General features: G+C 41.5%; 1 protein-coding gene across 2 annotated transcripts in view; it reads right to left on the reverse strand.

The window, feature by feature from the left end:
• LOC117412335 (ATP-binding cassette sub-family B member 6) overlaps positions 1 to 13,800 on the reverse strand; it is a 101,270-nt gene that overhangs the window by 63,662 nt on the left and 23,808 nt on the right. For both annotated transcript variants that reach the window (XR_009329688.1, XM_034020630.3), the window contains exons 5-9: positions 8,303 to 8,395; positions 6,929 to 7,121; positions 6,011 to 6,132; positions 2,700 to 2,809; positions 1,409 to 1,474 (exon numbers count right to left, since the gene is read on the reverse strand). Coding sequence is in view for 1 of the 2 variants with exons in the window: in XM_034020630.3 (XP_033876521.2) it covers positions 1,409 to 1,474; positions 2,700 to 2,809; positions 6,011 to 6,132; positions 6,929 to 7,121; positions 8,303 to 8,395 (584 nt within the window). In the remaining variant the exon portion in view is untranslated. The remainder of the gene's footprint in view (positions 1 to 1,408; positions 1,475 to 2,699; positions 2,810 to 6,010; positions 6,133 to 6,928; positions 7,122 to 8,302; positions 8,396 to 13,800) is intronic.

Genomic DNA, 13,800 nt, shown 5'->3' on the forward strand with positions numbered 1-13,800 from the left:
ATTGCTCTCTGTAGTTTCATGTGTATCTGATTGCTCTCTGTAGTTTCATGTGTATGATTGCTCTCTGTAGTTTCATGTGTATGATTGCTCTCTGTAGTTTCATGTGTATCTGATTGCTCTCTGTAGTTTCATGTGTATCTGATTGCTCTCTGTAGTTTCATGTTTATCTGATTGCTCTCTGTAGTTTCATGTGTATGATAGCTCTCTGTAGTTTCATGTGTATCTGATTGCTCTCTGTAGTTTCATGTGTATGATTGCTCTCTGTAGTTTCATGTGTATCTGATTGCTCTCTGTAGTTTCATGTGTATCTGATTGCTCTCTGTAGTTTCATGTTTATCTGATTGCTCTCTGTAGTTTCATGTGTATCTGATTGCTCTCTGTAGTTTTATGTGTATCTGATTGCTCTCTGTAGTTTCATGTGTATCTGATTGCTCTCTGTAGTTTCATGTGTATCTGATTGCTCTCTGTAGTTTCATGTGTATGATTGCTCTCTGTAGTTTCATGTGTATCTGATTGCTCTCTGTAGTTTCATGTGTATCTGATTGCTCTCTGTAGTTTCATGTGTATCTGATAGCTCTCTGTAGTTTCATGTGTATGATTGCTCTCTGTAGTTTCATGTGTATCTGATTGCTCTCTGTAGTTTCATGTGTATCTGATTGCTCTCTGTAGTTTCATGTGTATCTGATTGCTCTCTGTAGTTTCATGTGTATCTGATTGCTCTCTGTAGTTTCATGTGTATCTGATTGCTCTCTGTAGTTTTATGTGTATCTGATTGCTCTCTGTAGTTTCATGTGTATCTGATTGCTCTCTGTAGTTTCATGTGTATCTGATTGCTCTCTGTAGTTTCATGTGTATGATTGCTCTCTGTAGTTTCATGTGTATCTGATAGCTCTCTGTAGTTTCATGTGTATCTGATTGCTCTCTGTAGTTTCATGTGTATCTGGTTGCTCTCTGTAGTTTCATGTGTATCTGATAGCTCTCTGTAGTTTCATGTGTATGATTGCTCTCTGTAGTTTCATGTGTATCTGATTGCTCTCTGTAGTTTCATGTGTATCTGATTGCTCTCTGTAGTTTCATGTGTATCTGATTGCTCTCTGTAGTTTCATGTGTATCTGATTGCTCTCTGTAGTTTCATGTGTATCTGATTGCTCTCTGTAGTTTTATGTGTATCTGATTGCTCTCTGTAGTTTCATGTGTATCTGATTGCTCTCTGTAGTTTCATGTGTATATGATTGCTCTCTGTAGTTTCATGTGTATGATAGCTCTCTGTAGTTTCATGTGTATCTGATTGCTCTCTGTAGTTTCATGTGTATGATAGCTCTCTGTAGTTTCATGTGTATCTGATTGCTCTCTGTAGTTTCATGTGTATCTGATAGCTCTCTGTAGTTTGTAGTGTAGTGTAGTGTACCTGATATTTGAGGATGGCGTCGTTAAAGCGGTCCACTTCATAGCTCTCAGCGTTGTAATACTTCACCTACAAAACCAAACAAAAGACAGGTTACTACCAAAATTACTCCTTCAATTGTCTCTGCATACCCTCTGAATACTGACAATGCCTAGACTACAGCTGTAGGACAGCAAAACTACAGCAACACCTCTGAGTGCTGGCTCCATCGTGCAAGTCCCATTACCTTAATATGGCAGCCATATTCACTCAACGTTAAGGTCCGCAACAGGAGTGCTAATATAACTACAAATAGTGTATGAAGTCAGGTCTCTGAGAAAAAAGGGTTATTTTTTTTTCTGCGATACCCATGATCTAAATAATCACAAAATATGTTTGTGTACCGAATACAATCTTTATCATCCAGAAACCATAATCGCAGGACCATAACATGGCAGACATTAGATCATTGTACAGTTTGGTCCGAGGAGTTTCAACGACACTGAAAATATGAAGTCTGCATCTCAAAGGGTTTATGACATATGCAATCAACAACAAGATGTACACATGCCTTCAACCACACAGGAAGTATAGTAATTTCATCACTACTGCACACCCTGGAGTGTGTTAATGCGCTTAGAAAATGGGTAATTTTAAAAACAAATGACTGAAAGATATGTGACCGCTAATAACTAATCATAACACCAAGTGTGTCAATGACATTTTGTAAAAGCAGTTCAAGAAGTGGCGGCAGAAGCAACTTCACAAAGGGATGCTCAGTAAGGAAGGCAGTATTGTTTCAAAGGAATGCGGAATGCTCAGTGAGGAAGGCAGTACCGTTTCAAAGGGATGCTCAGTGAGGAAGGCAGTATCGTTTCAAAGGGATGCTCAGTGAGGAAGGCAGTATCATTTCAAAGGGATGCTCAGTGAGGAAGGCAGTATCATTTCAAAGGGATGCTCAGTGAGGAAGGCAGTATCGTTTCAAAGGGTTAGTGAGGAAGGCAGTACCGTGTCAAAGGGATGCTCAGTGAGGAAGGCAGTATCATTTCAAAGGGATGCTCAGTGAGGAAGGCAGTATCGTTTCAAAGGGATGCTCAGTGAGGAAGGCAGTATCGTTTCAAAGGGATGCTCAGTGAGGAAGGCAGTATCGTGTCAAAGGGTTAGTGAGGAAGGCAGTATCATTTCAAAGGGATGCTCAGTGAGGAAGGCAGTACCGTTTCAAAGGGATGCTCAGTGAGGAAGGCAGTACCGTTTCAAAGGGATGCTCAGTGAGGAAGGCAGTATCGTTTCAAAGGGTTAGTGAGGAAGGCAGTACCGTTTCAAAGTTCAGCAGGGAGTCGACAGCCTTGGATTTGGCATCGTTGTCCTGCGTGTTCATATCTCGTCTATATTTGGTCCTCCACTCCGTTATGACGATGGTCAGAGCTGTGGGAAGCAACGGTACCATATTATTAGACACAATTCTACAGCTCTACCATCTCACTGCACTTCATAAAATAAGAATCTATGGAATGCAAAGTGTTTTATACACTGATTACTAGGAGCAGGATAATTAGATTTGACTAAAAAAACAATCAAGTTACACAATTTTTACAGCTATGTGCAAAAGTGTCTCAATTGGCACCCTACATTCTCAGCTCTCAAGTCTTTTCATCATAATTGTTTTCAAACATAAGTATTACAAAGACCAATGTTTTTCCCTGGTCCAGTATGTTTGGCGAGGGGAGAAAGTCTCAGGAAACGATCGGTGTCAATAAGCAGACATGCCTCTGGAGGCTCTGTGCCGCTCTGCCTTCTGTATATTCTCTCTCTTCTACTGCCTGACCAAGAAAACTTGAAAGAACAGGTTTCTTTGTGTTCCCTCAGTGTAGGGATGAGACTTCTTAAAAAGGACAAACAACAGAATGGAGAATAGATAACGGATCCCACAATCTAACAAAATATGGCTAAACAGAAAAAACTGAAATGTTCCTTGCGGAAGTGAAACCTTCATGCAGGCGTGGCTGTTTGTTATTTTGTCGGCTTATGAACAGACATCATGCATTTTGTCTAGCTCAAGCCGGGTATGACCCAGGTACGTGGTTTCACACGACGCAGGATTGTGACCTGGGTAGCCAGAGTGCCAGTGTGAAAGGGGCTTAACACTTTTTTGTTTTTATCCCCTTTAATTATTTTGATAATTACAATACACATGGTCAAAAAATCTATTATTAACCACTTCAACTCCATGACGTACGCACGTACGTCAATTAAAAACCCACTTACAGTACCATGCTGTACGTGCGTACGTCACGTTTCCCATTCTGTTCTATGATCGGTTTCTCAGTCTAGCGTTTCAGGTTTAATTCTCTAAAGCAGTGCTAGTGCTGTGGAATGTGCAATGAAAGTTGGGGCAGGGGCAGGTGACATTTTTATCCAATTGCGTGTCATGTAGCTATTCCAGTCTAGCTGTGGACGTTTAGAAGGCTGAGATATATTGCAGGAAGCCATTCAGCTTTTACAAGTATATATATAGTGTTTTAAATTATTTTTTCTTATTTCTTATTAGTTTTACTTGTTTAGTTATAATTTATATAGTTTTTAGTGAAAGCTAAACATGGCAACGTACGCGGTCTTTCTATAATGAGCAACGGGAGTGAAGTTGGTTCGGAGGATTTCGATACCAGCGACAGTGATGCTGACTTATCACTCAGCGATTATGATGAAGAGGATGTGGAGCCAAGAACAGTACAAACTGTACAAACAGAAAAGCATGCAGCTACTTTACAGGTAAGCCAGCTGCAAACGGGAAGCTGTTTGGTTTGAAATGGCAGTACTGTGACGAAATACTATCAAAACACAGCACTGGGTACAGGCAATGTGGCAGCCAGATCCATCACAATGCCTGCGCAAAGTAGCTGTGTACACGCATTTGTGACTATCCCTCCAACACAAGCGAAGCAGAGACCGTAAAAAAGGTGCAGGGTCTGCTACAAAAATGAAAACAAAAGAAAGGACACAAGAAAAATGTGCAGTGGTTGCGAAGGCAACCCTGGGTTCTGTTTTATTGAACATTTCAATAAATGGCACAGAGCAAGTCGATACTGGCACACGTTCTGATGGTGTTTGATTTTTATTTGATAATTACTGTTTACTGATTATTATTGTTATTGTCGTTATTAGCAGCGTTTTTTTTTCATTGTTAAAAAAACCAAAAAAAAAAAAAAAAAACGTTTTTCTCTCTATATTGAATAAAAAAAATAAATAAAAAAAAACGTTTTTATCTCTATACTGAATATGGGTATGTAGTACACAGCAGCATAAAGGGTTAATGAAAAACACAGTTCAAGTCATTTATTTGTGTTTTATTTATAATATGTTAACATTTTATAGCAATTACAGGTTTGAAATCATTATTATTATTATTATTTTCAAAATCTGGTACCTGGGAAGGGGTTTCATTTTTACATCTGGAGTTGGTGGTTAAAACTAGTTCATCTCAACTGTTTACAGTAGATTCTGCGATTCTTGTACCTCAAAGTAATAACCCTGTCATTTCTGTACCAATGTGGCATGTAGATAAAATTGTGATACAGTGATCTAGGGTCTAGTTTTCTTTCTGTCAGCAAATTACTAACATGCCTGCCACTGGGCCCTTGCGAGTTCTGAATCACAATGAGCGCAGTCCTGTCAGCTCCTTGAAGGCACACCAAGCCATTCTGTTACAATAATCAAACTGAGAGACAAGCCACCTTAGACAAAATGGGTATACAGTAATCCATCGCATGTCCGACTGCAGTGGGACCAGAGTCAATAATAAACTAACGTTGCTGAAGAGGTTGATCATGGCAGATATGTGACAGAATACTGTACTGTAAAAATGTCACAAAATCACTGTGACTCTTAAATCTGGGTCAAATAGGTGCAAGAGTCTCACAAAATACTGTAAACACCACTCTAATAACTGGAGAGTCATGTAAAAAACGCACTCATTTTTCTGAAATGTGTACTTTAATTAACAGATCGACGATGTTCAGGATTCATTGCCTCAGTGCTCAATGCAAAATAAACATGTTTCAGTTGCTCATATGCCCTACCACAGATTTTCAACTAAACATGCTTTCAGGACTTAACACTTTAAGGAGAGAATGTGTGTGAGGTGGACTCAAAATCAACTTCTCCTCATCCAGCTGCAGAACATGGTACTGGCAGAACGTCTCTGCAGATCTCTGCTGTATCCTGTGTTGTCCATATTGCACCAGTGTTTTTTTTTCAACTAATTCCTAAAACATGTTTATATGTTTTTTAATCACACATGATAGGTAAATCAACTAGGGAATTACTTTTTTCTTAGTTGCAGTGCATGCAATTCCTGCTCCCTCCTGCAACAGTGCTGGTGCGCTGATGGAAATACTGTGGGAACAGAAAGCCAGCATTGCTGCAGGACGGAGTGTGATCTGGATATGAATAAGCAAGTGGCTTCACAGGACTACATCTGAGATCTGAGTAGTAAGTTATTGTGTTTTTGTATCAAGGTTCCAATTTCATACATCTTTACAAACACACACAAACCATTAAAGCACAACTAATGTCAGCATCCCTTAATCACGATGAAGGAGCTGGTGCTCAAGGGCAGGCGTTACTCACTCAGGTAAAGGGCCATACAGATGAAGACGATTAGTCCCAACCAGGCACTAAACAGGGAGCTGAAGTAGACGATTGCAATCACAATGTCAACTATAGTGGGAAAGATACTGAACACAATGTAGCTAAAAAAAAAAAAACAAGAGAAAAAAATTACACACGAATAACCAATTATAATAAAACTGAAAATGTTTGTATTTGTTTTCTGTTGCACATAGATTATTGTGGTCAGCTTCTTCTAAGAATATTTGCAGTTCCATTACTGAGTAATAACAGCACCTCTGACCTCCATAGAAAACAATGGGAGAGCAGTGTTCAGCTGTTCTATATTTGTGGACGAATACATTGGTTTTCATCCAGTACAGAGAAACGGAGGACTGAAGGCTAGTAATCCTTCAGTATGTTACGCATAACAGATTGTTAAAAATCCTCACTTCAAATTTCAGAAAAGCACCAAAATGATTACTTTTGGTCTTTTCCACAAACTGTAGAGGTAAGCTCACTCACACTGTGGCTGAGATGTGGGGGCTGGTATAATGTCTAGCTAGAGAGCCACATGTTACATATGGCAGCTCAAACATGGCATTACTATACTTCCCTCAGTTTTGTAAACAGTGCTGTCAAATGGAATACTAGACAAATTCTGACACATGTTTTACTGTGATGTGAACTACACCCACATGGAAGAAAAACAAAGACATCAGACATGAGCTCCCTCCAAGGTACCTGATGAGTCTGATAAGGCAGTGTCTCAGCATGGACCTTGCTTGCTACTACAGAGAATTCTGATGAAAGTTTGAAAGACCCATCAGATTCAGTGACATCCAGACTGACAGGGTCATACATCCACTCTGATTTGTGACCATTGTTTTGTGAATAAAAATATGAAAACAATGGCGATTATGTTGAAGGAGGCGGTACCTCAGCAGGGAGTTGATGCTGGAGGTTCCCCTGTCTATACTGCGCAGCACCTCCCCAGTGCGACGGCCCAAGTGCCAGCGCAGGGACAGCGAGTGAAGGTGAGCAAACAGGCGGATCTGCACTGTCTGGTTAGTGTACTGCTGTACCCGGATCCACAGGAACGAGCGCAGGTTATTCACAAAGCCAGAGGCCCCTGCACAGGGAGAAACAACATCAGCATACATTCCAATTGTACTGGATTGCGAAATAAGTACCGCTTGCTGTAGATTTGTATTCTACATGAATCTGTTCCCAATACCAACAACCAACCAACAACCCTTTTGAGTGTAATAATATACTAGATCATAGAATTCAATAAAAACTAAACTGAAGATTTATATTAGTTTTGTTGCAAAACCACATATATTCATTCATTTGTATTATGTATTTTTTAATTAAAACATTTTGTAAAACCGTAGCTTAAATAGCTGGATCACTTGTAACTATTAAAACACTCAATAATAGTTTAGAAATACTAAAATAAACTGTATATGTGTAATGACAAATATTTCAACTAGAAGTGTTTGTCATATTTAAACCTTTGTCATGGAACTTTTTCTTTTTTATTTATACATTACTAGATTGTGATAGAGTATGGTGAAAAGTTAAAGGGTAGGGTATATAAGACCCAGAATACTGAGTCATTTATACCCTTTAAAGTGGATGTGTGACAGGGCAGAGACCCAGAACTGAGAAAAAGTTAAAATGTAGTCTTGGTCGTTTGAATAGGGAGATCAAGACTACATTTCCCAGAGTGCCTCTGTAATGTGAGAGTTCCCAAATGAGATACAACTGTCTGTAATTAAGCAGGCAGATATATAAAGACTGCTATTATGATGGAGGGGTTGTCTGTGTGAAGGTGGAGGACTGTGTGTAGACCCAATGATTATTACGATGGAGGGGTTGTCTGTGTGACGGTGGAGACCTGTGTACATTGTTTTGTAAAATCAGTAAACAGCTTAGCCGTCTGATTGGTAGATCAGGATTATTTCATGTTCACATGTTCTGGCTCAGTCTACCGGGCTGTCATCTAGCTTGTTTGCATGTTGTTCTGCTTCATAAAAACATGTTACATTCAGACCAGCTTCTATACTACACACAAAGCAGAGCTGAAAGGTCACAATATCCCACAAAAAACAGGAACCAAAGACACGCCCACAGGAAAGATGAGAGCCATTGAGAAAAAAATGATACTAAAAAAAAAAGTAACAAAGACCTTTGCATCAGGAATTTCAACCCACATGGGGAGGTTTTTTTTTATTGTGAAATTCACCACCATTTCTTCACTGAACACAAACACATGAAAGAAAATGAAAGAAAAGCACACAGCCTTACCTGCTCCCCCTCCTTGCAGGAACTTGAGGAACACATACATGCAGACTGTGACAGAAACGGCCTTCCAGCTGGCTCCTTCAGTCAGATCGTTCACTGAAGGCAAAGAGACCAACATACACGGTATCAATGGTGGAACAAACACACTAATAAACCCTATATAGGGTTCTTCATTTAGGTGAACTATTCAAATTTAAGGGAGATGCAACATGAAGATAAATGTTCATTGAAACATCATGAAACCTGGTAATCATCATGAAGCCTGGTAATCATCATGAAGCCTGGTAATCATCATCATGAAGCCTGGTAATCACCATCATGAAGCCTGGTAATCACCATCATGAAGCCTGGTAATCACCATCATGAAGCCTGGTAATCACCATCATGAAGCCTGGTAATCATCATCATGAAGCCTGGTAATCACCATGAAGCCTGGTAATCATCATCATGAAGCCTGGTAATCATCATGAAGCCTGGTAATCACCATGAAGCCTGGTAATCATCATCATGAAGCCTGGTAATCATCATCATGAAGCCTGGTAATCATCATCATGAAGCCTGGTAATCACCATCATGAAGCCTGGTAATCATCATCATGAAGCCTGGTAATCACCATCATGAAGCCTGGTAATCACCATGAAGCCTGGTAATCATCATCATGAAGCCTGGTAATCATCATGAAGCCTGGTAATCATCATCATGAAGCCTGGTAATCATCATGAAGCCTGGTAATCATCATCATGAAGCCTGGTAATCACCATGAAGCCTGGTAATCACCATGAAGCCTGGTAATCATCATCATGAAGCCTGGTAATCATCATGAAGCCTGGTAATCATCATGAAGCCTGGTAATCATCATCATGAAGCCTGGTAATGACCATCATGAAGCCTGGTAATCATCATGAAGCCTGGTAATCACCATGAAGCCTGGTAATCACCATGAAGCCTGGTAATCATCATCATGAAGCCTGGTAATCACCATCATGAAGCCTGGTAATCATCATGAAGCCTGGTAATCACCATGAAGCCTGGTAATCACCATGAAGCCTGGTAATCATCATCATAAAGCCTGGTAATCATCATGAAGCCTGGTAATCATCATGAAGCCTGATTTTCATCATGAAGCCTGGTAATCACCATGAAGCCTGGTAATCACCATGAAGCCTGGTAATCATCATCATGAAGCCTGGTAATCATCATGAAGCCTGGTAATCATCATCATAAAGCCTGGTAATCATCATGAAGCCTGGTAATCATCATGAAGCCTGGTTTTCATCATGAAGCCTGGTAATCATCATGAAGCCTGGTAATCATCATGAAGACTGGTTTTCATCATGAAGCCTGATAATCATCATGAAGCCTGGTAATCAACATGATTTACCACTAAAGTGATAATGGGTACGAGTTGAGAAGCATCTAAATTTCAAGTGTAACCCTTGCGTATTCTTTCTTTGGAATAATGTTTCCGAAATGTTCCTAACCTGGACTCACGAGTGGCACATCTGGTAAAGGCACTCCGCCCGGAGTGTAGGATGCGCCCTATAGCTTGGAGATTGCCGGTTCGAATCCAAGCTATGCCACTGCCGACTGTGGACAGGAGATCTCAGGGGCCAAGCGCTGCCCGGGTGGGGTAGGGGTTAGGTCGGCTAGGGAGTCCTTGACTCACCGCACACCAGTGACCCCTGTGGCTGGCCAGGCGCCTGCAGGCCGGCCTGTATGCAATTCAGAACAGCGTGGTCCTCCGATGCTATAAGTTCTGAGATGGCTGTACGCCGGGCTTGCAGAGTGAAAAAAATCGGACGGCTGATGGCACTCGTTTCGGGGGACGCTTGTGCTTGTCTTCGTCTCTCCCAAGTTAGTTCGGGGGTTGCAGCAGTGAGCCAGGTTGAATAATAATTGGGTATTCCAAAATTGGAAAATGAATAAAAATAATTGTAAAAATGTTTTTTTTTCCAACTTCAGTATTAGAATACATTGCAAAGTAACACAGCCTGTCAACGACTTCCACAATAATCAGGTTTTAATAAAGTTTCAATGAATAACTGCAGTCAGCTAAAAATAAATCACTTACATTCTGTAATAATGCATTATATTTGAATCCTCCCCAGACACTTAACTTTTAAGAGTAAAATGACCATGCTGTCAATTGAAAGAAGCAATGAACAAGACGGGTACATTCGGGGAATGCTGCACCACACCTTAAACATGCATCACATAGGTCTAATACAGGAACCTGGCCAAAGAACGCTGAAAACTTCTCTTACTGGACAGCCTGCACTAGACAAAGGTTTCTCATCCTTGCAGGGCTCTTGTCCCTGTGTACTGGTCCTCTAGACCGATACTCCATTGAACAAAATATAAATAACAACTCCCACATTCAAGCCACGGTATAATTTAAGACTACTATTACACAGCAGCTTTTACCCTTTTTATGAGACTTATTAGAAACACCATGTTTTTGTACAGGCAACTTACAGAAGTACCTCGAATGGCTCAAAGTGAAATATAATGAGAGTCACTTGTTGACGTTCCGCTCGCTGGCACATGCGTATTTTGAAGCTGGATGTGCAGTTGAAAGTAAATTTCATAATTTTGAATTAAGTGCTCCTTCGTTTCGTGGAGACAATGGCATTGAGCAAACCCTCCACGAGTAATAAGTGAAAGTATGCGGCTTTAAACCAGACTGGGAGGAAGAGTTTGCTTTCACTGAAAACAGTAGTAAACCTGTGTCTCATCTGCAACAAATCACTTACACACTGTAGCCTGTACAAGGCGAGCAACCTCAAACATCATTACGAAACACAAATCATAACACGTTTTCAGATGAATATCCTCCTAGATCAGACTTAAGGCACATGCTGCATTCGGCGTTCAGTAAAGAAGCTGATTTAATGACTCAAGCGAGTTTTGTATGGCAAGCATGGAATATATCGCTTGTGGCAAACGTCCTTATTCAGATAAATGACTCTTTGGAGAGTTGGTGGTAGCTTAGAGAATGCATGTTTACATGTTTGCAGGTCTAAAATTAACATTAGATTTACAGGGGGGCTCCCGAGTGGCGCATCCAGTAAAGGAGCTCCTCGCAGGATGTGCTCTATAGCCTGGAGATCGCTGGTTCGAATCCAGGCTATGTCACAGCTGACCGTGACCGAGAGTTCCTAGGGGGCGGCGCACAATTGGCTGAGCGCTGCCCGGGTAGGGAGGGCTTAGGTCGGCAGGGGAATCCACGGCTCACCGCGCATCAGCGACCCCTGTGGCCGATAGGGCGCCTGTGGCTCTGCAGCGGAGCCGCCAGATCTGTGTTGTCCTCCGGCACTATAGGTCTGGTAGCATTGCTGTGGATCTGCAGTGCGAAAAATGACGGCTTGGAAGGAGCACGTTTCGGAGGACGCGTGTTCCAGCCTCCGTTTCCTGAGTCGGCGGGGGGGTTGCGAGCGGTGAGCCGGGGATACAGATAATAATTGGGCATGCTAAATTGGGGTGAAAACCGGGGTAAAAATAATTGGCGACAACTAAATTTATTAAAAAAAAAATAAATAAATAAAAAATAAAAAAAATAAAAAAAACATTAGATTTACATATCTTAAGTCTCGTCACGAGCAGGTACTGTAATCCCTTTAAAAACTCTCTCCTCTGCTAAACGCTCCTATTTCCAATCTATTACCCAATCCACCACTAACAACCCCCGGAAACTATTCTCTACGTTCTCCTCCCTCCTCAATTCCCCCCCCCCCCCTCCTCCTCCATCCTCCTCTATCTCCTCTGACAACTTTTCCTCGTCCAGGCCCTGGTACTCTCCCTTCTACTGCAACTCCCTCCTGGCCGGCCTCCCTACGTCCGCCACCCGTCCGCTCCACCTCATCCAGAACTCCGCTGCCCGCCTGGTGTTCTCTCTGCCTCGCTTCTCCCACGCAACTCCACTACTCCGCTCACTCCACTGGCTACCGATCACCGCTCGCATCCAGTTCAAGACTCTTGTACTAGCCTACAGATGCCTTGACCAGACTGCACCCAGTTACCTCCAGACCCTCATCTCTCCCTACACCCCCACTCGACCTCTCCGCTCCGCCTGCACTAGAAGACTGGCTCTACCTCCTCTACGCTCCCCTGCCTCCAGAGCCCGCTCCTTCTCCACCCTCGCTCCGCAGTGGTGGAATGACCTGCCTACAGATGTCAAGACCGCCTAGTCCCTGACCACATTCCGGCGCCTCCTTAAGACTCACCTCTTCAGACAGCACCTGTAGAACTCCTCTGTTTTTCCCCTGGGACACTATCACCCTTCCTTAATTGTGCTTTATTTGCTCTTATCTGCCCCCTATTTTACTGCATTTAATCCTGTACTTCAGAGTACTGTAATCTGCCAAGTGTTTAATCTGTAGTATTTTGTAGTTAATCATATCTTGATGTAACTATCAGTGTCACTGTTATCTTCTGTAGTATTGAATTGTATTTTGTCACACTTGTACTTGCTTGAACCAAAGTCATTGTATTTATCTTGCCCTTATTGTATTACTTGTACTGTAACACTTGAAATGTATTTGCTTACGATTGTAAATCGCCCTGGATAAGGGCGTCTGCTAAGAAATAAATAATAATAATAATAATAATAATAATAATAATAATAATAATAATCAAGAGACAGCCTAACTCCTGTACTACACAACAGTGCTAGTATTTAAAATGTCTTGCTCGCAAACATCTCATGTTCACAGTATGTGTCTTGCAGCTCTCGACCATATGGAAATTTTGGTATACGGCTCGTAGGGTCAGGATGTGTGGCCACCCATGCTATATTACAACTACTTCTTCACATTAAGTAAACATGGGCTCTTTCCTTCGGAGAAACAATGGGTATTGTACTGGACAAGCTGGAGTGGGAAACATCTGAGAGATTGCCTTTCGACCTTTTACCACCCATCAACTTAGTGCCTTTTAGACTGGAGCCAAATCAGAAAAAACATGTAGTGTACAATTTCAAAAGAAAAGCAAAACAGTGAAAACCTACAGGAAAAGCTTCATGGCATTTTTTTAAAATTAAACAACTTTATGCAAAACTATCGAAATGTGTTTGGATGTTTACTATTAAGAGCTTAAATAAACATGCCTGTTTTTGGATGCATGCCTGCTTTTGGATGCATTCCTGCTTTTGATTGCATGCTTGTTTTGTTGTCCTTTTTTCACTACATCTCAAAAATCTCTTTCAATTTATTCCCAGGGTTAGGTGGAAGTTGGCCTTCTAGAAAGGGGGCACAGCTGTGGTATAGTAAGTCATCGCTCCAGAGGGAAAGCGATGTGGCAACCGCGGATTGGAGGAGAAACGGCTGCACTCGCAACCAAGGGGGCGTGACTGAAGGTACAAACGGAGACGTGGCTAGATGATCTGTTCTTTTGTTTATGGTTAAGAGGACACTAAAGGACGAGCGAAATATTACCGTGAGTCTCTAGTGTTTGTTTGTTTTGTCGGTTCTAATTGTACTGTTTATTATGTATTAGACGGCTAC

Source organism: Acipenser ruthenus, chromosome 10 (assembly GCF_902713425.1).
Source record: "Acipenser ruthenus chromosome 10, fAciRut3.2 maternal haplotype, whole genome shotgun sequence".
Taxonomy (NCBI): Eukaryota; Metazoa; Chordata; class Actinopteri; order Acipenseriformes; family Acipenseridae; genus Acipenser; species Acipenser ruthenus.